We start from the raw sequence: 27,472 nt of genomic DNA, 5'->3' as shown, positions 1-27,472 counted from the left end.
AGCCCTTGAGACAGAGGAGGCAGGGACCTACCAGGTGGCAGCCACATGAGCCGGGGACCTCGAGGACCTCACGGTGAGCACGCAGAGCACTACACCTCAAGCAACCCAGCCTCATGACCATGACTTCAGTCCAGAGTCTCCAGCAACTGAGATTGGAAACCACTGTTTAAGGAGAAAACCACAAAGACTTTGGCTGATGTGGGTCGTGAGGACGCAGGAATGGAACAAAACTGCAGGCTGCCTGAGTAGGAAGGAACCTTCCAGATGAGCTGAGTCAGTGTTTTCAGACCATGGGGTGTGGCTCAGCTTAGGGGGCCATAACCAGCATTTTTTAATAGAACACAAAATACCAGAGTAAACATAGGTAATAAAGTATTATTTCATGAAGTTTTAGATTTATTTGTGTATGTGAATGTAAACTTTTGTTTTGTTTTTTTTCCATGGGTTATGGTCAAAAAAGCTGAAGAAAAAAAAGAAAAAGCAAATGAAAAAAGCAAAACCATATTAAGTTGGTTTAACCCATGCATTTTACAGATGGGAAAACTGAGGCCAAGGGCAGGAAAAGGCTTTGCCCAGGAGCCAAAGATAGGACGCGGGTCCAGTCAGGCCTGATTTCTTGCCAGCTCTCATCCCGGAGTGTTCCCAGACTACAGGCAGAAGAATCTAGTGCTTCCTATGGAGGGTGGGGGTAGCGGATGGGGTGGGAAGCCAGCACTGGGTCTGGCCTCTGTGATAGAATGTTCTTGGGCCCTCCTTCCTCTCAGCACCATTCCTTCTCCATGTCTTTCACTGCCATTCCTCCTCTCACCTGATTCAGGCCCCTCTCACTTGCTTCCACAATGGCCCCTCTGCAGATGCCTTCCCAGCCTCTCCTGGTCAGACTGGGCCCTTCCTCCTCCCAAATCCTTGTTCTAGACATGTCTACACAGAAGTCGCTCCATGGCAGGAAGACCTGCCCAAAGCCTCTCCTTCACATCTACGCACCATTCCATAAGAATAGCTGCCCACTGGTACTGATATGCACTGTCTAACTCTATTCTTGCAACGACCCTACTTTATAGGTGGAGAAATTCAGGCTGGGAAATTTGCCAAAGGCCACACAGCCATAAGTGGAGGAGCTGGGACTAGAACCGGGTCTACTGGACACCACGATTTACACCACAGCACCACCCTGCCTGGCTGATTCCTGGCAGCCTTTCCTCCCAAGCGTCTTGGTTGTGATGATCAGGGGGTGGGTCAGCAGAGGGTGGGGGTGTGTATCTCCTACTTTATGTTGCAGTGAGGAAAGGAACACTGCACTCCCAGGAGGGGAGAATGGTGGAAAAGAAACATCCACCCTTCTCCCAGGCTCCCTTACTCTCTCTCCCAAGACAGCAGGAATGACTTACTGCTAGGGGAGCTTGGGAGAAGGAACTAAGTTGGGGGCATGGGGAGTCTGCCCTTGCCTGCCCACTTTCAGATCTGCCTACCCAGGAGTGTGCACGCTGCTTGACTCCTGTGTCTCCCACATGGGAGGGAGGCCAGGGAAGGGCCAGCCTCACCTTCTAGAAGCCCACCATCTTGGCTCCCCACTCGCAGGCTCAGTGGAGGAGGCAGCAATTCTCCTGGCAGCTGACAGGGACCGGGCCTGCAGCACAGACCATTCCTTGGACAGGGTGCCACAGCCTGGACTTGGAGAGGGAGCATCAAAAAGTCCAGCTGCAGCATGGAGGTAAGTCAAGGCCACCCATCCAGCTTTATCGGGAATAACACTGGTTTTTGACCACAGAGCTGAGTCCTGTGTCTGTTTTTCTCTTGCCTCTGCACTCATGGGAAGAAGAGGTGTTACCAACACCAGAAAACCCAACATTCTTTCTCCTCACCATACCCAGAGGTGCCCACCAGGCCACATGCACAGACCTCATACTTGGGCTCCTGCAATAGTCCCTCCCAGGTCTTCCCACCTCCAGTCTCACCTTCAAACTCCATCTGATAAATACATGTTCCTAAAAATCGCCCACACAGCCCTCAGTGGCTCCCCACTGCCAGAGCCCTCTGCTTGAGTGGGCTCCCAGGCCTGATCTTCCTCTCTCCCCGTCTCCGCCAGCTCAGCACTCCCCATACAGCCCTGGACACAAGCCACCTTAGGCTCCTCACCACCCATGATCCTGGCAGCTGCCCCTCTGCAGGGTCCTCCTCCCCATTCCACAAGGGCCTCCTCCACCATGCAGCCTTCCCTGACTACACCCCACATTACCTTTCATGTTCCGCCAACTCCTGAAGTGCTTGATGTTGGGGCCCCTTGTTTCACTTTCACCTTATCTTTGAGGTTCTTTAAGTGCATGTCTTGTTTTCTCAACAAATGACACAAAATATAACAACAATGCTGATACTGGCTGAGATGTACTGGGTTCTTGTTTATTCTGTGGCCCACACAGGTCAGCTCCTCCTTCAAGGAGGGAAGCCTTATAGAATACTAAGTGTAGGACCTGGCACACAGCAGGGGCTCAAAGCATGGCAGGAATTTCTCAGATATGCTCAAACATTATTGGTAGGAGGAGAAGTTGGAGCACCCTTTCTGGAAATCCATTTATATTGTGTATTCAGGGCCTTAAAATATGCATGGCCTTCTGGATCTGGGCCAGTGACCCCTCTTTTAGGAATTTATTTTAAGAAACAATCATAGATATGCACACAGCCATGCCACTGATAAATGGAAGAGCTGTGCCTCTGTTTCTTCAGTTGTAAAATGGGGATAAAATAGGGCCTAGTCCACAGACTGTTGTAACAATTAATAAATCAGATGTTGATATATGTAAAGCACTGAATACAGTGTCTGACACATATTCCGTGGTATAAAAGTGATATCTGTTCTTTTTATTATTTGAATTGAGGTGTGAATGGGGCCAGAGCCCAGGTTCTTAGCTGGGACACCACCTTGCCTCTCACCAACCATTTTCATGATTTCCAAAATCAACAGAACAGTGGTAACAGCAAAAACAACACCTACATCAACAACAATCTAAATATCCAACCCAAAGGAACTGCTTAAATAACAATACAATTTCATGAGGGTACTTTAAAAAGTTTGTGGAAAAATTCATATTTTTTAAAATTCCAGTTTCCCACAAACTTTCGGAAGTACGTTCATATACAACACTATGCAGTTGCTCAAAATGATGTTGCAGAACAATAATTAATGTCATGCACTAATGTAACAAGTAGAAAAAGGTTACAAAGCGATAAGTTCAGTATGATGCTACTTTTTTTTTAAGTACACAAATGTGTAGAAAAATATATACTATAAAATGTGAAAAGCTGTCATCTCTGGCTTGTGAAGGTACAAATGATTTTTCTTTTTATCTTTCTTTTAAATTTCTTGCAAATAACACACACTCCTTTTGTAGTAAGGAGAAAAAAATAATTTTGCAAAAGAAAATAAAAGCCACGTTGGTTTAGTTCTATCTGTAATACAAAAGATTGTCTTCCTTTTATACATCTCCCACCGCATTTGACACACAATTTCTGGACATAAAAGCTCTGGTCTTGAACAGAGCTGGCAATGTTGTTTAATCTTTCAGGCCGAGGCGTTCTGTACAGAGTTTAGAACTGGCCCGCATGAGCAAGAGAGCAATGCAGACTGGTGGGGGGGCCTCTCAGCCCGTGACCTGCTTGCCAGGCTGGGAGACGTCAAAAACTGACCTCCAGGGGATGAGGCAGTGGAATCCTGGAATCTCGGAATCCAGCCAGGGACAGTGCATTAGGAGACCAATTACCTGGGGAGCATGTGGTAGGGCTGTCGAGAATGAGCTGAGCATTGACGCAAGGCCACTTTGGCATCTGGCCACTTCAGCCCACCCAGCATAAGGGTTACAGTTGGGGTTAGCCGGGCATGTGAAATGTTGCACTTAAAAAAAATTATACTGGTAATTCTGACAGATGTGGAGGCTGGGGCAGGGGTGGGGGTGCCAGAGCTGCTCCCCACTTTTACCCTTGCTGCAGCACTGTGACTGTAAGAGGGCACATCACCCCATGCAGAGGTGCATTGAGCCAGTCTTGCCTGAAGTCATCTGGCCAATTCCCCTGGTCAGCTGGTGCAAAGCCTGCTTTGCATGACATTCAGCAGGATGGTGCAGCCTTGAACTATGGCAGGGGTCCTTGCCAAGTACCCAGCCACCTGGCTGGTGCAGCACAGAAACGATCAATACTGCTCCTTGGAGGGCTGCCCCACAGGCACTGCAACCTTTTGGGGCTGTGTGTCCCTGCGCTCCCTCTTGTCACTAGGTTACTCAGGATGGCAGAAAGAGCACTGACCTAGGCACTCGATATGCGTCTTTATCCTGATGCTGTGGCCTTTGGATGCTGGTCCTTAACTTCTTTGGTTTCTCATCTGGTCCCTCACAAAGGGCAGGGAGACAAAGGGCAACGCTCCCCTCTTTGGTCTGCCTCCTCCCAGCACAGAGGAGTGGAGGGCACCGCTGGGCAGACTGGGGGAGGGGAGGCAGTCGGGGGGGGGGCCCGCTGGATCCGACTCCCCTCCTCAGTTTCATATCCAGGCCAGCTGTCTCCCTTCCCTCTCACTCCAGGTGAATAGAGGCTAAGGTCAGAGAGAGAAGGTGTGGGGAAGAAATTGGTGGCTAATCCCTTGATACATTTTCAGAAGAGACATCCGGAAAGGGCATGAGGGAGACACTTCAGTGAGCTTCCCCTCCTCTCTCTCCAACTCTCCTGGGTCCTGCCTGGGTCGTCCCAGAAGCCTCAATACCCAGGGCAAGTTTGGGAAGCCCTCGTGCCATCCTTGTCCAGCCGTCCCACAAACACTCTTCGGTCAGGGAGGACACAGCCCTCAACCCAGAGTCGCTTTTGGAGGATGTGGATTCACTTCCTACACGGTCCCATCCCCATTCTCCCCGTGCGAGCTGGTAGCAGCGGCCGGCGTCTTCATGGAGGCCCCAGAGGGGAGGCTCAGATGCAGCCATCCAAGCGCTCATCCCAGCGCAAGGGCCCTGGGGGGCGCCTTCCCGAGGCAGCCCTTCCGTCTCGGCCACTGACGCCGCAGGACGGTTCTGGCCAACCGGAGCCCCGGGGGCGCGGCTCCCCGCGGATCACCGGGCCTCTGGGTCCTCGCAGGCGGCGCCGGCAGCCGCTGTCACAGTGCGCTCGCCCACGCCCTTCCTGCAGTGGGCGGCTAATTGCAACTCGCTCACGCGGCCCTGGAGAGCCCGCGCTGCCCACCACTTCCTCCCGCTTCCCGGCCCGCGGCGAGTTCTGCCCAGACTCCCCGGCAGGATGCTTCCCGCAGTACTCCAGTCCCAGGAGACTCTGGCTGCAGCTCCCCCTACTGCCGGGGCTGCGGGCCCTGGGGCCAGGGCTGGGGGGCATGGGAGGCCCCGTGTAGCGCGAGGCTAACTACTCAGGACTCTCCCGGCTGCCCCTCACCCCCGCGCCGCCGTAATTGGGATCCAAGATCTGATAAATCCTCTAGGTATCTCAGTTTCCTCACGTGTTTAGAAAAAACCAAAAAACCTCATAAGATGGCTTTTAGGAAGATTATGGATGTAATAGGTCCAACAAAGTAGTTACTCTACAAGCTCCCTGCTTTCGTGAACCAGAATTTGTGTCCAGAGCTAAAAGTCAGTGGGGGTCAGAGGCCAGGGCCCTGCCTAAGCAGCGAAGACCATCACACTCCTGGAGGCCACATGAGAACAGGGACTGTCCCTGTGCTGAGGGAGTATGACATCACCGTTCCAGTGAGGGGGAGTGATAGCATAGAAGTCATCCTAACAATGGTGTCACACACACATAACTCTGTCAGCTCCAAGTGGGCTCATTTGAGAAAACAATCTTTTTGGTAGTGTGGGCTACAAAGATACGGCCCATCTTGTTTTCCTACACTGTTCTCTGACAGTGCTCCTCTTCCCCAGCTTTAACAATGACAAATAGCCCAGCCCAACATGGGGCTCTGTTCACAAGCTGGGGAAGGCTTGTGTAATAGAGCCACGTCAGTACTAAACCAGCTGGAAAAGGCACCATTAGTCGATAAACAGACAGCAAAGTCATTTCTCTATTGATCGCCAGACACAGGAATCATATTGAAGAATGGATTCCAGCAGCACAGATTTGACAGGTGTCTCATATGAGGGTTCCTTCCAAAGAGAAAATGGGGAAGGGAAAAGAGGGCAATTGTATACTAGGTCCCTCTGAGGAAAGCATGTGGGTGGAATCATGTATAAGTAAGGATTTAAACAAACAGAATGCATCACTATGGAAACATTTGGCTTTTTCAAAGGCACCGTTAAGAAAAATAAAATAATCAAGACTTCAGATTTAATATCACAAGTGTTTATGACCAGAAAAGGCAAAGTGGGTCTTAGATATTCTGCAGCCAAGTAAAAGCTGCCAGAAGTCAAGAAAGAAATATTCCCAGCAGGGCAGGAACCCATCATTTGTCAGGACTTTCTCTGAAACCCTCCAAATGGAGCATTCTGCTATTGCAGGGCCTACTTAACTCTTTTGTGGTTGCCATGACACAATTCGGGACACGGTGCCAGTTACTGAACAGGTCCAGACAGATCCGCCCGCACTAGGGCAGGGTCATGTCAGCCATGGCGGCAGTAGGGAATGGGTGCGACAAGGAAATGGCAGGTTTATTAGCTGTGATCCAAACTTGTTAGGAATCATTGTCACCTGAGCTGGTGGTTTAGTCAACCATGGATCAATATGGACCTTGATGTCAATACTGGGTATACAATCTGATGCTATAGTGTCACACTGTCCCAACCCATACTTTGAGGCAAGCTGCCTGTTGTCAAGACATTTTTAGTGTGGAGCCTGATATCTCCTTCTTTGGGCTCACTGCTGACTGGAATAGTGGTAAGCACTGTGAAGAGACCTGATAAGGAGAGGAGAAGGGACCGCAGGGGAAAAACTCATCTACCTCTGAAAGTTTAAAGGTCTACCTGCTTGGATATGGTCAGGAAACACTTGCCAGGAAGTCACTTGCCAGAAAGATTGGCTAAGAATCTACCTAACTCACTAGAAAATAGATTCTGTTCCCCCAAAATGAGCTTCCCCAGTGAAATGGCCAATTCCTAGTCCAGCTGGCAGCATAGTTTCTGACTAGAAGATGCTAATGTTGATTAGAGAGAGATGAGATGCAAAGACTTGCCCTGATGCACAAAAAAGCCAGGGGACAATCAGGTAGCCTGTAGTCAGCAGTGGCCAGCTCTGCAGAAGCAAGTCCTGAGGCTCAGGCTCTAGGGATGCACAGCAGACCATTCCACCTAAACTCAGCACAGCAGAGGAAAAAGCACACAGGCTTAGTGATTAGCCTGTGGTTTGATTTCTGGTTCTGCCACTACAAGTCCTGTTAAATTACTTAACTTCTTGGAGACTCAGTTTCCTAGTCTCTATAATAGGAAGAATATCTCTTGCAGAGATGTGGGGAGGATTAGGAATTATGCATAAAAGCTCCTAGGAGGGCTGGCTGGTTAGCTCAGTTGGTTAGAGCATGGTTTTTTAACACCAAAGTCAAGGTTTCAGATCCCCATGCTGGCCAGTCACCAAAAAAAAAAAAAAAAAAAAAAAAAAAAAACTCCTAGGACAGTGGCAGGCTGCTAAAGCTCAAAAACAGGGCAGTGAAAAAATCTAAACCTGTTTTTCCTCATGCTACAGCTGTTATATTTGCTTCCTGTGCTTTATATGTAATGTTAGCAAAAACAGTTTCACCCCTATTTCCTAGTTAAGATCTATCACCAGTAAAACATAGCAACAGTTGGTGTAGTCACTGAGCATAGCTGTCCTTTGCCATGATCTGGAATTCCTGTCCATCCCTAAACCCTGCAGTTTTACTCTACGGCAAGTACCTACTTGACATTTCAGAAGGGACATTATCTTAGCGGTGGAACAAAAATGTCAGTTCTGGTATATGGTGTCTATAATGACAGCAAGAAACAAAACTTAAGATTTGCTGCTTCCTGACAGAGAAACCCAGGTGGTGGCCCAACCCGTCTGCTGTATACTGGGAATTCATTTCCCTGACAGACATGGGTGTGATAAGGGAAGAGATCAAATGCACAGCTGATGCCAGGGGAGATCATGACCCTACATTAGGAGGGAGGAATGCTGGAAGATGGAACCATCTGCCAGTTCTTTCATTTGCAAGCAACAGAAAAGCAATTTCCCAGTGTCATGCATCAAACTCATAACCAAAGCTGGCTATACCACCCTCGACAGGTTTTGTTTGCTTTAATAGGAGAATAGCTAGGAATTAATTAATAGAGGTTTTATTTTATTTTTATGGTGATTTGTACCTCGCTCACAGGAAGGCTTAGTATGATGCTCAAATTTTATAAAGCATTTAGTATTTCTTAGAGAAAGGAGCTCTACTCATGTTAAAAAAAAAAAAAAAAAAAAAATAGGGAATACAATGCAAGGAGCCAGAGAGCTTGTCAGAGAACAGAGCCTGGCCAGGCATGGCATTACATCTGAGCTCAGAGTAAGAGCTTGTCCGGCCTTGGGCACTGTACCATGATCATGAGGATCATCAATCTTACAGCATGGAATGGAAACAGGATAAAAAACAAGGAGGCTCTGTAAATTTTCCCCACAGGCAGATAGAGAAATTCAACTCTGGCCTTATTTCCATCCATTTATATTCATTTTCTTTCTTTCAGGTTTTCCATATGTTTGGAGTTAATCTGGCACACTAATCTTGGGTCAAGAGATCAAGAAGACACATGTTTTTACGATGCAATCAGGCGCAGCCACTCTGTTCTGGGAGCCTTGGTGACATCACAGACTAACCCCTGTACCTCAGGAACTTGTATGTAAGAGAACACTGAGTCAGAAGGGAGCCTTAGTCATAGGGTGACTGAAATCTAAGGTGAAGAGAACTATTAGGTCATTGAGTCTATTCCCTAAAGGACTGCTCCCGCTTCTTTCTGCTTGGGTTTAAATGAGTCAAGTAATTCTCTAGGGAGAACTAATCCATGTGGAACAGCTGTCGTTAGCAGGCACTTGCTGCTCTCCGGCCTCAATTTCAGTCTGGTACTTCTCATTTCTCTTGTATAACAAGTAGTCCAGGTGATTGCTAGAAGGTGTTTGGACTAGAGCATATGCCTTCACTCTTTATTTGGAGGCCCGTAAGCTGTCTGTGTCCAGGAAGACTGACAGGCAAGTAGAACACTCCCTGAATATGCAGCTTCCTATTATTACAATAGCATAAAAGCCAAGATGTTAGGGAGTCAAGGCAGACTTCAACAAAGCCCCGTGACTCCACCTTTGTTTGGGTTTCAGCAGCTGTCTGCCTACGGAAGGCTAGAGTCACTGACGCACATTTATATCTCCACTTCACTAAAGTCACAAGGAACGAACATGTGCAGATTTTCCCCAGAGGCAATCCATTCACATTTCTTCAAATGGGGAGAGGACAGTAAAGGGAAGGGGTAAAGAACTGCTTATGGATGAAATCATTGTGAGCATGGCCACAGCAGTTTTTAACTTGCCTAAAGATAATATGCGATTTTGAGATGTGATTAGGGAGAACTGTTCCCACACTAGACATATTACCAACACAAACTGCTGGCTCTCATTTAATGGGACTCCAAACTGGGGAACAAATCCCACTATCTTCCAAACAGCCACACCAGGAGATCAGCTGAGCCAGCCTCTTGAGGTTTCTTCTCGGGGGAGGTTTGCTCAGTCTCTGTGCAGCTTCTCTCTCAAAGACTTCCCATCACCAGGGCGCTCCTCTAGGGTCTGGATAAACTGTCCGAAAGGTTAGGTTTACTCTCGGTTCTCTAGAGTGGTATTCTTTGGGCACTCGATGCTAAATGGAAATAAAAATAACTCTCTGGCATAAACACACACATACACACATTTTTAGTTCAAAGCAATTTAAAACTTATTTATAAGGATATAGAAATATTTCCATTTTATCCCCCCTGAAATGAGCAGAGATAAGTTCTTTAAAGTCTTGTGGAGAAAGGTCTCCTTTTCTGAAATACTTGTAACTTCCATCCCCACCCCCACTGCACTATGCCAGCACCCTTGCAGTGAGATATTTTCATCTTCTTTAATTGTTGTTCTTCCTTTCAGACTCCTGCCATTTTTACAAATCTCATGAGAAAAACATAAATGGATGAGACCAAAGAGAGGCCTGAGATTCCATTCTCATGCTAAGTGTTTTTACATGAATATGCACACCTTAAAAATGATCTGGCCTAAAAACGTCCTGGCCTAGCTATGGAGCTGTAATGTTCAGTATGATACCCACAAGCTACCTGAAGCTATTAAAATTTAAATTAATTAAAATTAAATGTAAAATTCAGTTCTTTAGCACACAAGCCACATTCTAGAGGTCAGTCACATGTGGTTAGTAGCTGTCACATGGGGCAGCACAGATACATAATATTTCCATCATCACAAAAAGTTCTACTGGACACTGCTGCAGCAGAGGTCCATTTTGATTGTCAGTACTATCAAAATTCGTTGGAAATGTCACTTTGTTACCTCTTGCTCATTTTAAAAGCACCTTGCTTTTCACTACATTTTCTTAGAAATTAGTAATCCTCAGCCAGCCAGGAAACTGCCTCCCCATGAGAGTGATTCCACATTACCCGCACGTCCTCACCTGCCAGTCAGCTTGTGCAGCTCCTTCCATGATTAGCAAGGTTCCGTGATCCAAGGGTATCTTCACTTTTTCCACATATGTGTAGTCTCCATTCTCTTCCTAGAAAACAGCATTCACTGCACTGAATGTTGTGCTTGTGTCATCAAGATGCATCCAAACCCAGAGTGGTCAAATGGAAACCTCTGTTCCTCGGCCAGATTGTGCAGGTTCATATACTGGCTCTGTTCACTGGCACCTGTTTGGCCTTGGGCAAGTTATTTTACTCTTCTGTACCCTGATTTACTCATCTGTAAAATGGGGATGATGACAGTATCTGCCACACAGGGCTGTTGTGAGCCTCAATTGATATAATATGTGTAAACCACTTGGAGACTGATACACAGTAAGTATGGTATAGGTGCTAGCTATTACTATTAACATTTTCCTCATTCGAAATGCAGAAAAGCCTATGAAGGAATTAAAAGTCACTCTTGACACACATGGATTGTACATATTTAGGGGGTACAGTTATATTTCAATACATGTATAAAATGTGTGAAGATCAAATCAGGGTAATTAGCATATTCATCGCCACAAAATTTTTTCATTTGTGATGAGAACACTTGAGCTTCTCTCTTCTAGTCACTTGAGAACATACAATAAATTATTAATTATAGATGCCTAGCACTACCGAACAACACTAGAACTTATTTTTCCTATCCACCTGTAATTTTGTGTCCATTAACCAACCTTCCCCATCCCCCTCCTCCCTCCCCTTCCCAGCCTCTAGGAACCAAATTCTACTCTCTGTAAAAGTCACTTATACAATTCTTTACATCTACCTTATGCTGTGTTCTATGTCTTGACATAGCCAGTGAGGAGAAAAATGGCTTTTTAACCAACACTTGATGTTATGAGTTCTGCTTTACCTTTTCACAATTTATGCTAATTTACTAATTGGTACCTCCGTTAGAACAAGTCACAACCCTTCCCATAGCTACTTTGGTGATCTGGAGATAAATTTCTGTCTCTTTCCAGAACAGACAATAGCAAGATTTTCTCTAAGGGAGTTCTGGCTTGACCAGAACAGTGTTGCCACACTGCAACTGGCTGTTTAGGGCCACAGAATGGATCACAACTCCTGAACACTTAGAATACAAACGCCTTGTATTTATACTGCCCCTTTCTTTCAGAGAGCTCAAAATCAATTGATGCCCAATATTGTCATAAGTCTTCACAGCACAGCCTGCGAAACAATCAACAGGGGGTGTTACTCCTCCTTCACAGTTGACAAAGGGGTGCATTAAACATTGTTCTTGCTCGTAACAACAAGCATGTCAAGAGCTGAGATTGGGACAGACCTGAACTTCCTGATTTCACTTTATTCTGGGCTGATATGATGGGCCCATCCATTCATTTGCTTCACCTCTGATGCAAGGGGTTACATTTGGGTTGCTGCAGGATTGTTTTCAGTGCAATACTGTGTTTATGTTTATTATAGTAGAAATGCTTCTGGGAACTTAACTGTTTACAATGATTTCCCCAGGAAAATCAAAATCAAAACAATAATGAACTTGCATAAACAGTCTAATTTCCAGGCTCCAACCCTTGGCCTGACTTTGTCAAGCACAGTCATAATTTTTACAGGCAGAAGATAGAAGCAATATTTGAAATAACTTTTGGTTTCAGTGATTGATTTTAATTGTCTGCCATCTTTTCTCTTCCAGTAATTAGTAAGCAACAAAAGATTTACTTTTAACCCCTCAGCCAACCAGAGAGCAGCAGGAAGATGACCCTGCCCCCGGGTGGCCCAGCTGCATCTCAGAAAAGCGAAAGGTTGCTCTCTGAAAAAAATATGCTAGATAGAAGAGATGTACGTCCTACTGGAGAAAAGATATCAGAAGGGGGTGCATCGTCCATGACATTAGAGGGTCCAAGCCTCCTTAATTTAAGCTGCAAAGTCAGTTACCAGGTCATGGTTCAATATAGCTAGAAGCAAAAGAATTTCTGCTATCCTCTACATGATCAGGAAGTACAACATGGCCTTAATCTATTAATCAAACACAGACACTAGGACAGGAGTGAAATGAAGCAGAGAGGAAAGACGCTTAACCACAACATGAGGACAATTCTGAGATGAAGATCTCCTAGTACTTTAAAAACATTATTGGGGAGGAGATGTATTAGTCCATTTGCTTACAACAAAGTACCTGAAACTGGTTGATTTATAAAGAAAAACAACATTTATTGCTTACAGTTTCTGAGGCTGGGAAGTCCAAAACCCATCTGGTGGTAATGACAGCAACCCAGGGGTCTCACATTAGCAACCCAGGGGTCTCACATTGCAAGATGGTGGAAGCAGAGAGAGCAGAGTGAGCAAGAGACATACTCTCTTCTTTTAAACCCCTCAGAACCATGCCCCGACCACCATTTTTAATCCATTACCTACTGCATAGTCCTACAATCTAATCACGACTTCAAGGCTCCACCTTTCAATTACCATAATAGGATTTCCCACCCTCTTAACAGTTACAGTAGGGGCTAACTTTCTAATACATAGAACTTCAGGGACACAATTCAAGCTCCAGTGAGCTTTGGGCAGACATAATTCAATCCACTACAGGAGGGGATGCTAAAGCTACTGGCAGAGAAGAAATGAGCACTGTAATTTCACTTGGAAACATGAAGCAGGAATTTACCTCACAAATGAAAGAGAATTCATTCCAAACGCAAGAGGGAAATATCAGCACTCATGAAAAGTTATGTTCAACAGATGGACATTTCACTTACTATTCCTAAGATCTAAATTTTTCAAATGACAGAAAGCCTCGGGTTAGTTTTGAACACCCAACATAACCACTTAGCCATACCAAAAAGCAGAAGAAGGTGGGCCTTCACTTGGGAGGGAGTCACTTGAGTCAGTCCACGAAGAAGACAGCTATACATAGAGCATCCATTGTGAGGGATGATGTCATTACTTTTCTGCTTGTTATTTATTCCTTCCAACACCCTTGGCTTAACAAGTACATTCCTAATTTGCAGAAGGAGATAGACAGGAAAGAAGGCAAGGGATCCTACCAATGCAACACAGAACTCACAAATGCATCCTTCTTCTCTTGAGGCCAGACTGGCAACAGACCATAGTGCCACCCTTTAACTTAATCAAGATGCATGGAGACTTTTTCCACTTAGGAAGCAGATAACAGGCCAGAGGAGCTCACATGGTTGTGAATAAAGACTCAAGTTGATAAATGGATAACAACACTGGAAGCCTGGGTCAGACTGTTTAAAGGAGTACATTCACAGTCATTAAGCATGGTTAAATTACCAAAACATGTCTCTGTAACCCTTTTGATTTACTCATTACTTACTTCAAAACAAAACAAAACACATACCCCCCCAAAAAACCATGGCTCAGGATAAAAATTTCCATCCCTGGTTCCAGTTAAAAAAGTTTTTCGGGTCACAATCAGTCTAAAGGGTAGGTTTTGTTGTTGATGTTCTTGATTTTCCACACACTTTGAAACCTTACAAGTAGATGAAAAAACAAATATATATATATATTTACATATTTCTTAATATATGAATGCTGGTCAATATTCTTACTCCCTCTCCAACCTTAGTCAATCAATCTTCTTTACTCTTATCATCCAGAGTTCACACAACATACACATACACACACAGAATAGTCTATATATACAATTGTGCACTCTACATTTTTAACATTATATTGTGAGCATTTTTCTACATCTTTAAATATACAATATTCCAAAAAATATGGTTATATAATATTTCTTCATATGAACATATCCTTCTTTCCTTAATCTCACAAATGCTTTTTGACCACCTGTATATGTCAGGCACTCTGCCAGTGCTAAGGATATAGCAGCAGTAAGGAATACATTTTTGGAGACTGAGATATTAATATAGCAGTATTATTTTCAAAAATGAAAGAAAAGGCTAGTGCAAGCCGATGTTGGGCAAAACATTTCTGAACATATTTCTAGGATATATTCTTAAAAAATGGAATTAGTGGGTCCAAGGGTATGAACTCTAAGGCAATTGATTTTTATCACCTGCTTACTGTCTTGAGAAAGCTGCACCAATTTATAATTCCGTCAGGAAAATATGACAGTACCTATCTTCTGGCTGAACATTATCAATTGACAATGATGGAAAAACATTAAGGAGAAATGGTAGCTTATTCAAACTCAGAGTTCTTTGATTATTAGCCCAGTTTAACATTTTTGCACGTCTATTGCTGTCTATATTTCTTCTGTTGTGAACTCTCCATTCATGTCCTTGGTCCACTGTTCTATGGGGGTGTTAATGCTTATCTTGTTGATCTGTAACCACAGATAATAAGATACTTACCCTTTGTCTCTCATACTTTTTGCAAATATTTTTCTCATTTGCTATTTACCTTTTAACTGTTTATGATACTTAACACAGAATAGCTCAAAAATTTTTAGAGTCAACCCTGCTGACCTTTCTCTGGCTCTCCTTCATGGTTTTTATGCTTAGGAAGTCTTTTCCCATCCTGAGAAAAGTTAAATATACAACTACATTTCCTTTTAGTTTTAAAAAAAGTTTACATTTTTTTAGATTCAATTCTTTAACCTACCTGGAGTTTTGGGTTTCCCCCCACCCCCAATACTTCTTTTTATAACAATATCCAGGTACTTAAACCAAGGTATCCCACTAGACTTTTTGGACAGAATCAACTACAGTGTATACTCAGATGCCAGACATGTTAGGTACAAACTCTACATTACTGCTAATCCTCACTACAACCCCATAAGAGAAGTAAGGGAGGTAATATTGCCCATTTTATCATAAATAAAGAGAGCTGGAGAGAAAGTATTTGTGTAAGACAAAAGGCTGCAGGAGGCAGGGCTAGCATGTGAATGTAGCTCTGCCTGGCTCCAAAGCCTATATTCCTTCCACTATACTGTACTCTCCAAAGTAAGCTCTACTCCTTCTGAAATCCTGTAATATTTCTTGTCCTAATTCTACGGCACCTTGACTAAATTGCTGGGGTCAAAAACCAGCAAATAGCATAAATGAGGGGCGTGGCTGGCTGCATCACAGTGGGGAGCTGAGACATGGAGAACCAGGGGCCTGCATACAGGTGGCAGCTGCTTGGCCAATGAGCCACACCAGCTCACTGCTTCCCCAGTGTTGCCCCATCTTCTTGGTTTTCCAGGGAAGCTGACAAGTGTGATTTTTATGTGAAGTCTCCAAAGTTATAAATTTTGGCAACTAACTCAGTTCTTTAAAAACAGTGGGCAGTATAAACAAGTCTGAGGGCCAGATTCAGCTCAAGGGCTGCCCAGCTGTGCTGCCAATGGACTCATGACATAACTGCCTTCTTTTATTCCCATGTCAACTGCCCTAGCTGGCCTGAAAGCTCCTGAGGCCAATTGTCATCCACTGTGCTCCTTTGATCCCCCTTTGCCATTCCACACAGTAGTGCCTGATGGAAAGTTCAGGACACATATGCCACTTTATCTTCAAGAATCACATTCTTCATCTCACCCCCAACTCTATCAGAAAAGGCCATTCAAAGCAAACTAGGCTTCCAAATTATTGATCTCAGATAACAGGGATGCATTTGGTTTTCCAAGTCATCTCTGATCCCTCAGATGAGCTAAACAGAAAACTTCCAACTTTTTACTGAGAAGATACCTATAAAAACAAAACACAAATGAGCAAAAAGGACAAACAAAACAAAGTAGAAGCCTGCTACCTGTTTCTCATTTCCCAAGCTCACAGGAAGCAGTGGACACAGATAACTATTATTAATTTCTGCACTGGAGGAATCGGGAGGCTTTGCGGCTGCAGTAGGCCCTTTAAACCTGGAAAGGACTTAAGAAGGTGGAGAATATGCCTAATGGAGAGCAAAGAGATCATTTAGTAGAATGTAGCAACCATTCAGGGAACAGTGAGAGACCAAGGCTGGATAGACATAGATTACATAAGGATTTGACAACCTGGCTAAGGAGTTTCTATTTAATTCTTTGTTCCACAAGGAACAAATTACAAGACTTCTGAATTGGAAAACAAAGTGATAAAGTAGTGCACTCAATCTTGGCTCTACACTCCCCTTTCTCTATTCTCTTCCCCTGAATGATAATGTACAGTTCCATAGTTTTACATATTACCTATATTACTAGTTTTAATTCAACTCAACAAATAGTTGTCTGAACCATTATGGGCAAGTGATTTAACACTGTGTCTCAGTCACCTCATCCGTGCAGTGGGGATAACAGCATCAACTTCACAAGGTTATTTGGATGATTCAATATAAAGCAGAACAGAGCCAGGCACAGAGTCAGCACTATACACTTGTCATTTATTATTAGTGTTTTACTGTAGTTGTTATTCTGACAATTTCCAAATGATATCTCTATCCCAGGCCTATTGTCTGAACCTCTAGTTAACATCTGGAAATCTCAGGCATCTCAAACTTAGCATGTAGAAGAAGGAACTCCTTAAACAAGGACAAAATCAAATATAAAAGTCCCTGTTCCTCTTCTGAGTAAACAGCACTTCCATCTACCAACTGCTCAAATCAGAAACCTGGGAGTCATTCACCATTGTTACCTCCACACCTAAAATATTAATGGCAAGTTCTGTTGGTCCACTCTCAAAAACATACCTCTATGATGTATTCTCACTTCTCCATGAGGTATTCACCCCCACAGCCACTTCAGTCCAAGCCAGCAGAATCCCACTGAGACTACTGTAACCACCTTTTATTTAGTCTCCTCCTCTTGCCTCTTCCCAAACTACCCTTCACACACCAGCCAGAGTGATCTTTTAAAAATGTAAGCCAGATCATGTCACAACCTCATTTATTCCCATTGCACTTAGAATACAATCCAAACTCAGAACTCTAATGACAAGTTATTTGATTATTGTCTCGCTCCTGTGACCTCCATGAGGGCCGGAACCATATTTGTCATGTTCACTGCTACATCCCCATAGCTGAGCATAGTACCTGACACATAGTAAATTCAATTAATATTGGGGCGGGGGACAGGGCAGGTCAGAAGAAAAGAGAGAGAGAGAGAAAGAGAGAGGTAGAAAAAAACTATTCCTGAAAATAATAACTGGCATCTGGGTATTAGGCAGAAAAGAGGGAGCAAAGATTGGAATAAAGGACATCAGTGCCGAAAAAAGTCGTTTTAATATTTTAGGAATGTCATAATAAGAGCCTGGGATGAAGATGGTTACTGTGAGCGGAATAGATACTTCAGACATTGCAAGAAAGAATTCAGATGACTTGGGAATTGATTATACATAAGAAACAAGGTAATAAGGAAGAACTGAAAATAACTTATGTTGTTAATCTCACCAAAAGAATGGTGATATCATTAACATATATGTACTTATCAACAGGTGGACCTACGGAGATTTTCTGAGAGAACAATAATAAATCTGATTCTATAATTTCAGTCTGGCAGTCACATGTGCTATTATTAAGTGGAAATGTCTCATAAACACATAGAAAGTGATGACTAGAAGTTAAGATAAAAGTCAAGGCTGGAGATAAGAGATTCAGAAGTCACCCCACCAAAGAAGTAATGGCTAAAGCCATAAGAACTAATGAGATCCTATTTATTTACTTAATCATTCAACACACACACACACACACACACACACACACACACACACACACACACACACACACACACACACACACACACACAGTGCTAAATGCTGGAAACATAATGATAAACAAGACAGAAAAGGACCTTGCCCATATGGCATTTACGATCTACTGCCAGTTTATAATCTCCTAAAAGATAATGTAGAGAAAGACAATAGAATCAAAGATAATCTTAAACATCCATATTCAACAGGTTGAATGTGAAGGGAAAAAACCTCAAATGAGGTGGAGAAACAACAATTAGAAAAGTATGAGAATAACCAAGATAAGACAGTATTTCAGAAGCCAATAGGAGAAGGAAAAGGTGCTAACGGATGGTTGAGTTTCATGCACAGATGTGATGAATACTGGTGACCGATATTACATGAAAGAAGAGATGATGACTGAGGAAAGGCCAGTGTATTTGATTTTAGGTCAATGGTATCAGTATAATTTCAGCAGCGTGGTGGCACGGAGTTAGATAACAGGTGTTTCAAGAGTGAGTTAAGTTGCGAGGAAAGGGAGACTGCAGATGTAGACAACTTATTCCACAATCTGTGCTTCTAAAACAAGAAAAAAACCAAGATGTTAGAGCATCTGCAGAATCAAGCAAAGTACTTTTTCAAGATGATAATAGATATGAGAGAGATCTCCCTAGCTCTCTGGTCCAAGGATCAGATAAATGGTAGAACTGCTTGACAAGTATAGCCAAGGCTTATTTGAAGACCGAAATGATATTTGAAAACTCAGTGTTTGTCTGTGCTACAGCTACTTACCTGTTGAGGGCCAAATGTCCTTTTACTTGCCCTATCCCCCAACTTATTGGCTATGCCAATACTGTCCCTTTTTTATGATTTCTTTTCAGATTGTTTTCCTAAATTGTGGTGTTGCCCTGCCCTTCAGATCCCAGCTGGGTTCTAAATGGCTTCACAGATCATTTAAGCTTGCAGGTATATTTGGGCTGCCAAGCTGTTTCTATAGTGCTAATACAAGAACTCAGCTAGACGTTTTGTTCATAGTGATAACTTATTTGTAAAGTCTGACGTAAACAAAATGTATTAGTTATAGAATTAGGAAGAGAGAATCAAGCTGGGACCCCACTAAGTCATCTCTGCAGAGTTATTCTGCTGACTCAAACCACACTTTAAATGATGGCATCCTCAGCATTGATCAGAAATACATACTTTAAAAACAGAAGCAGCTGTTTCTGAAATAAGATCTGCTAACGTAAGAGGCTAACTGGAAAAGCACAGATTTGAAATCACCAAGGTTATTGGTTCAAGTGGCTTTAAATGCGCTTGTCATATAAAATCTTTTGTTCATCAAACTATTTCTTGGTTTGGAGTAGTACGGGGGTAGAACTTACTGAATTTAAACAAAAACAAACTCAGTTTATGCTCACAGTTGCAGTCGTTCCAGCTACACTGAATGTGCATTTGAAATCGGAAGAGTTAATGTGATGAAGATTCTATTCTTGGCAATATAATATTTCCAAGAAATGGAGCTTGAAATAACTGCTATATTGAAAGAGTTTCCACCCAAAACTGTAGCACCAGAAACAAATGCCCTCCGTCCTCTAAGAGCATATGAGAACAAATTCCACTATGCCTGACATCCAGCTGACTCCAATCACCAGCAGAAGTGCAAGCAAGCATCTCCGGTTATCTGTTCATACCAGAACACTCAATTCACAAACCATTCCTGGACATAATCTGATCTGATACAATCCTCCCCCACTCTCTCCCTCCTGCACCCTTCCACTGTGTCCTTTGGAATTCCCATTCAGAGATGAGCAAACTCACCTATATACTCAACCTCACCGACCTCTGAAGATTCCCTCTACTTCCTTGTCCCAACTGAAACATGGCTATCTCCAGAAGATTGCAAATTCCCTGATACCTTCTCATGTGGAAGGTGATCATGTCTCTCAATTCAGTGGATTGCTGAGCCAGATGATAGAGTATATTCTTACTCCTCAATAACATTTTCAGACCATTATTCCTATGCCTCCCTTAAAAATCCTGCTCCTGTGACCTCATCACATTGGATCTGTCCCCCTCTCTTCTACATTAGTCCCAGGTAAACACAAGGTCTAACAACCTAATTGGTGTCCTTACTTCTACTTTTGCTCTTTTCTAGCCTAGGCTCCACACAGTAGCAAAGTTTTAGCCTTCTAAAACTGTCACTCAGACCATGTCGCTCTACTGCTTAACACACTTCAATGGCTTCTTAATGTACTTAAAACAAAATCTGCTCCTTCCTGAGGTTCATGAGTCTCTGCATGATCTGGCTCCTGCCCACCTTCCAGTGTCATCACCTGCTTCTCTCGTTGTGCTTGCTCCCTCTGCCCCAGGACAGGGCCTCCGTCTCCTTCCTCAAACACATTAAGCTCTTTTCTGCCTCAGCTAGGCAGTCATCCTCCATGAAAATGTGACTTGTGAAAGATGAGAAAATCACCGGAAGGCTTAGGACTAGTTCTGAAGAGTATGACAAAGGGGATTTAAAAACAACCTCTACCACTGGGACAGAGTTTAAAAAAGTCAGGTTTGCAAGCAGACCCCATACCTAATTATGACACACAAAAAAAACACAATGAATCACTTTGGAAAAGGTTGTTCTCCTAAAACTAAAATTACCATCACTGGCAATATAAAACTGCAAGATCATTGCAAAAATTAATTATTCCCAGTGGGAGTCTGGGCCTGGATTCTAACCTGAGACAAGCCCCCAAGGGAGCAATGATGATTCCAATTCCCACAGGCTCTCAAGTCTGAAGATAATTCAAGTCCTACCAGGACTACCTATCTTTACCTGCTTAAACACACATACTCTTTTATTTACTCACTTACTCTTACTCTGTCCAAACCATTCAATGGCCCTAGAGATTCAAGTTCAAAAACTCAATCATCAGTTCTGATCCTCCCGCAGACGTCCCTATACTCTCTCAATGAATGTCATTTTGCAGGCCAAGGGAACCTTGGGGTTTAGTTTCACTGCTATTCATTTCCTTTTCCAATTTCTACATCTGAAAAGTCACCATGGCATCTACCATTTATAACAGCTTTAAAATTCACTGATTACTGCAACAACTTTCATGGGAAAACTTTCCAATTACTCCCATGGAGAAGCTACCAATTATCATTTCCATTTACAAGAAGGAAGTAAGTATAAAGGAAACACATAAGTGCTTTTTATCAACATCAGGGACAGAAATAGGAAACAAAACTTGACTTTCTAAATTTCATTAGGGTATGTTTTTAAAAAACCATAGTTATCAACCACTTCTTTCAAGTATTTCTTGCAACCTCTCAGAGGAGGATGGATTAACAGGAAGGATGGATGACTGGAATCGCAGACATGGGGGCTCCTGGCTAAGGTGGAGGGTAAGTCACTACTCTATGAAATGCTGTATCCAGTTTCCAAACTTAAGCTATTCAGTATCATATTATATTGGATTCCAATATCCTCATTTTTTCTCAAGTCCTGGAAAAAACATCAATATTTATAATCAGACTGACCTTTTTATACTCCACTCTTCCTAGTAGTGTGTAAAAAAAAGAAGCGTTTAACCAGGGAGGTACTAGGACCTCCAACTCACTGGGTGCTCTCAGAGTCTCTACCATTAGACTAGCTTTTGCAATCATCTCTCTGTGATATGAACAAGGTTCACATCCTTCAGAAGGTACTAGAGAAGAGTGGTTAGAGAAAGGCCCTACTTGTCTCAGCTCAAAGACCTTGAGATGGAGAGAAGACCCTACATTTGCAAGATTCAGCTAATAAAGGAGAGAGCTTATCCAGGTGTGATTTGCTAGAAAAACAAGGCTTTTGGCCTCTAAACTTCCACTGCATCACAAACTTCCTGCTATTATCTAATAACAGCCCCCCCAATCAGCCATCACTGTTTCCATGGTAACCGACAGAGAAATAGCAGCCTGCCAAATGGCTTTTGTAGTTCCTTTTCCAGCTTGTTCTTCCATATAGAATTAAAGCTAGCTGGGAAAAGAACCAGACTAATCTTTGCAAACACAGACATGATGTAGTTTGAAAAGTGCAACCGGGTTTGGGACAAGGAGTATAGAAAAGCTTTAACAAATCCAGCCTCATAGAATAAAAAAGGTCTACTGAAGTATATTTGATAAGCTTTACCCTAGCCTTGAAACAGTATGACCATAATATAGATATGGTGCTTTTATTCAATCTTTGATTTGAACTAAATAAAAGAACAGATTGGTTGCATGGAAGAGCAAGATCAAACAAGTCTACTATGCCCCCCAAGTACCTTACTATCATTAAAGGAAATGGTAATTTACTCTAAAATCAAAATGAATGAGTAGGAGCTGAGAGGCTTGGACTAGAGGACAGTAAAGAAAGGATTAGCACCTTGGAAGACAGCCATTTAATCCCAGGAATGATGTATGCATGAAGCTGACTGAGCCAACTGTATGAATCAGAGGGGCACTGGTGCTTATGAAACAAAGATCTCCTTACCAGCTCCACACAGGGAGAAACTGTTAGGAATACAGTGTGCAGAACTGGGGCAGCTTTCAGGAGATCAGCAGCTACAGAGATCTGTTCAAGGTGCCAGACTGCAAAACAAACAGCTGCTGCAGGGGTGGAGGAGTTTGAATTTTTTTAAAAAATCAAGACTATTTCTCTCTGAAAGTAGCCCAAAACAAATACTTTTATGTCTCAAAACTGCATACTTGAATGAAGTACAGGAAATCTTATGACTCTTTTATGTCTGTTTTAGACAAGAAACTGTGACTCAAATTAAGCATTGGCTTTTCATCCGATTGGTCAAAGATAATAGGATTTTGAAAGATTCCCTCCCACAACCTTTAACATACCCTGAATGTCTTATTGACAGATATGAAAATTACACTCTATAGTGGCATACCAAGATAGGTCCCTAAGAGTTACAGAAATTCAGACTCCTACAAATCCCACACAGAAGACCAACCTAATTTATACTTTTTAATTTATGCTTTTACTTAGGTTGTATGAATCATGAGTCATGTTCTCAGACCTATCACCTGAGTTTAGAAAGAGTTTAAACATAGATTTGCAATAACCATTCGCTTTCAATAGTTCAGAAAAAGGATCATTCATAATAACATAAAGATGATGTACTTTAAGATATGTTTTTAAGTCTGTCAACTCGAAGAAAGGCTTCTGTACTTCTAGTTAAGCTACATTTATGAAGCCCCACAGATTTTTGGAATCTGTTAATAAAACCTAAAGGAGTATTTTCAAAAGTTTAAACCAGCATCCTGTTTACCCAACAATGGAATTTACAGGTTCTGGGGGAAAAAAGACATTTTTAAGCTGTATTCACTAATGTGTGATTACAATTTCAAATATGTCAAGAGTAAATTTCCTAAACTCAGGCCCAGTGCACACGGAGCAGGGAGATGTCCAGCAGGGGAGGTGGAACCTCCACAGAGACAACATGCCCTGCGGTGCTGCCACACAACCCAAAAGCCTGGCCCAGTGCACGTGGAGCAGGGAGACGTCCAGCAGGGGAGGCAGAAGCCCCGCAGAAACAACACACCCTGCGATGCCGCTGTTGCAGGTAGGCCTCACCGCTGCCACCCGTCTCCATCCCCAGCCCGGCCAAGTGTGCACAGAGCAGGGAGATGTCCAGCAGGGGAGGCAGAAGCTCCGCAGAGACCACATGCCCTGCGGTGCCGCTGCATGACCCAGCAGCCCGGCCCAGTGCATGTGGAGCAGGGAAACGTCCAGCAGGGGAGGCGGAAGCTCTGCAGAGACCACACGCACTGTGGTGCCGGTGCGTGACCCAGCAGCCCGGCCCAGTGCATATGGAGCAAGGAGACATCCAGCAGGGGACCTGGAAGCTACGCAGAGACCACAAACCCTGCAGTGCCACCACGCAACCCAGCAGCCCGGCCAAGTGCATGCTGACCAGAGACGTGGCTCCCCAGAGAGGCCCAAGACCCGAGGCAACCACACATGCAAGGTACTAGTGGCCAACTGAGCAGTCACTGAGATAGCCATACCAAATTGGCCACCCCAGCAACATCCTAGCCAGACAATAGTGTGAAACCAGTGGACTGTGAAACCTCCTACCACAATGACTAAACATCAAAGGACAGATACCAGAAATATGAAAAATCAAGAAAGTACACCACCAAAGGGTAATAACTCTCAAGCTCTAGATCCTATAGAACAAGAAGACCTTGAAATGTCTGACAAGGAATTTCGAGTGATAATTCTAAGGAAACTGAATGAGATACAAGAAAACTCAGCTAGACAACATGATGAAATGAGGAAAAGTATACAGGACCTGAAAGAGGAAATGTACAAGGAAATCAATGCCCTGAAAAAGAATGTGGCAGAGCTTGCCAAACTGAAGAATTCATTCAATAAAATAAAAAACACAACAGAGAGTTTAACCAGCAGGCATGCAGAAACAGAAGAGAGAACTTCCTACCTTGAAGATGGGCTGTGCGAAAAAATACAGGCAGACAAAAAAAAAGAAAAAAGAAAAAAGAATTAAAAACATTGAAGAAAACCTAAGAGAGACATCAGACAACCTCAAGTGCTCAAATATCTGAACAATGGGTATTCCAGAAGGGAGGAAAAAGGAGATAGCATTGAAAACATATTCAACAAAAAAGTGGGAGAAAACTTCGCAAGTATAGGAAAAGACACAGATCTTCAGATTCAGGAAGCTCAAAGATCCCCAAATGTATTCAACCCACAAAGGTCTTTTCCAAGACATGTTATAGTCAAATTGGCAAAATTCAAAGACAAAGAGAGAATCTTAAAAGCTGCAAGAGAGAAGCATCAAATCATCTATAAGGAAGCCCAATCAGACTAACATCAGACTTTTCATCACAAACCCTAAAAGCCAGAAAGGAATGGGATGATATATTCAAAATACTAAAAGACAGAGATTGCCAGCCAAGAATACTCTACCCCGCAAGGCTATCCTTCCGAAATGAAGGGCAAATAGTATATTTCTCAGACAAACAAAAACTGCGGGAGTTCACTACTACACGACCATCCTTACAAGAAATTCTCAAGGGAGTACTGGGTTTGGTACCTGAAAAATAACTACCACTGCCATAAAAACCCAAGAAAAATCAAAACCCACTAGTATAATAAAAATGGCATTCATGAAGAGAAAACAAACAAACAAAAATGCTATCTACAACCCAAGGAACCAACAAATACAGAAAACAAACAGTAAATCAGAAAGAAAGGAACAAAAGACACCTAAGACATCCAAACAATAATCAATAAAATGCTAGGATTAAATCAACACTTTTCAATAACAAGTCTTAATGTTAAACACTTAAATTCCCCAATCAAAAGACACAGACTGGCTGACTGGATTAAAAAGGAGGACCCAACTATATGCTGCCTTCAAGAGACCCACCTCACCCATACAGACTCACATAGACTAAGAGTGAAAGGATGGAAAAAGATTTACCATGCAAAGAGAAATGAAAAATGAGCTGGAGTAGCTATTATATCTGATAAAATAGACTTTAAACTAAAAACCATAAAAAGAGATAATGAGGGCCAATACATAATGATAAAAGGACTGATCCATCAAGAAGACATAGCAATCATAAACATATACGCACCTAATGTCGGAGCAGCCAGATTTATAATCCAAACTCTATTAGACCTAAAGAAGGAAATAGACACTAATACCATAATAGCAGGGGACCTGAACACCCCACTGTCAATATTGGACAGATCACCTAGGCAAAGAATCAGCAGAGAAACACAAGATCTAAACAATACTCTAGACCAATTGGACTTGACAGATATCTATAGAACATTCCATCCAACAACCTCAGAATATTCAATCTTCTCATCAGCACAGGGATCATTCTCCAGGATAGATCACGTATTAGGTCACAAATCAAGTCTCAACAAATTCAAAAAAATTGGAATTATCCCATATATTTTCTCAGACCACAATGGATTAAAACTAGAAATGAATAACAAATGAAATTCTGGAAACTATACAAATACATGGAAATTAAACAGCATTCTACTTAATGACATATGGGTCCAAGAGGAAATCAAAAAATTTATTGAAACTAATGAAAATAATGATACATCATACCAAAACCTGTGGGGTACAGCAAAAGCAGTACTAAGGGGGAAATTTATTGCATTAAATGCTCACTTCAGAAGAATGGAAAGATGGCAAGTGAATAACCTAACACTTCACCTTAAAGAACTAGAAAAACAAGAACAATCCAAACCTAAAGTTAGCAGATGGAAAGAAATCATTAAGATCAGAGCAGAACTTAATGAAACTGAAACCCCAAAAACAATACAAAAGATCAATGAATCAAAAAGTTGGTTTTTTGAAAAGATAAATAAAATTGACAAACCATTAGCACGACTAACTAAAAAAAGAAGAGAGAAGATCCAAATAACAAAAATTAGAAATGAAAAAGGTGATACTACAACTGATACATCTGAAATACAAGGAATCATTCGAGACTACTATAAACAACTATACGCCAACAAATTTGAAAATCTGGAGGAAATGGATAAATTTCTGGACACACACAAGCTCCCAAAACTGAGCCATGAAGACGTAGAAAATCTGAACAGACCAATAACAATAAAGGAGATTGAAGCTGTTATCAGAAGGTTCCCAACAAAGAAAAGCCCAGGACCAAATGGATTCACAGCAGAATTTACCAAACATTCAAAGAGAAATTGACACCGATTCTTTACAAACTATTCCAAAAGACTGAAACAGAGGCAAATCTCCCAAACTCATTCTATGAAGCAAACATCATCCTGATACCAAAACCGGGTAAAGATACAACTAAAAAAGAAAACTACAGGCCAATATCCTTAATGAATATAGATGCAAAAATCCTCAATAAAATACTAGCTCACGGAATACAGCAACACATACGTAAAATTATTCACCACTATGAAGTGGGATTCGTCCCAGGGATGCAAGGTTGATTCAACATATGCAAATCAATAAATGTGATACACCATATTAATAAAATCAAACACAAGGATCATATGGTCATCTTCATAGATGCTGAAAAAGCATTTGATAAAATTCAACATTCATTCATGACAAAGACCCTCTATAAGTTAGGTATAGATGGAAAGTATCTCAACATAATTAAAGCCATATATGATAAACCCACTGCCAATATCATCCTGAATGGGGAAAAGCTGAAAGCTTTTCCTTTAAGAACAGGAACTAAACA

At 42.6% G+C, this 27,472-nt stretch overlaps 1 protein-coding gene across 3 annotated transcripts in view; it reads right to left on the bottom strand.

Annotated features, from left to right (window-relative positions):
* Window positions 1-8,248: 8,248 nt before the first annotated feature.
* Window positions 8,249-27,472, bottom strand: part of ALKBH3 (alkB homolog 3, alpha-ketoglutarate dependent dioxygenase) — a 38,599-nt gene continuing 19,375 nt past the window's right edge. For all 3 annotated transcript variants that reach the window (XM_063093339.1, XM_063093340.1, XM_063093341.1), the window contains 2 exons: window positions 10,613-10,711; window positions 8,249-9,808 (listed from right to left, as the gene is read on the bottom strand). In XM_063093339.1, coding sequence (XP_062949409.1) covers window positions 9,716-9,808; window positions 10,613-10,711 — 192 coding nt within the window. In that variant the 3' untranslated portion in view covers window positions 8,249-9,715. The remainder of the gene's footprint in view (window positions 9,809-10,612; window positions 10,712-27,472) is intronic.

Source organism: Cynocephalus volans, chromosome 4 (genome assembly GCF_027409185.1).
Source record: "Cynocephalus volans isolate mCynVol1 chromosome 4, mCynVol1.pri, whole genome shotgun sequence".
Taxonomy (NCBI): Eukaryota; Metazoa; Chordata; class Mammalia; order Dermoptera; family Cynocephalidae; genus Cynocephalus; species Cynocephalus volans.
This window is presented reverse-complemented; position numbering and strand designations above follow the sequence as displayed.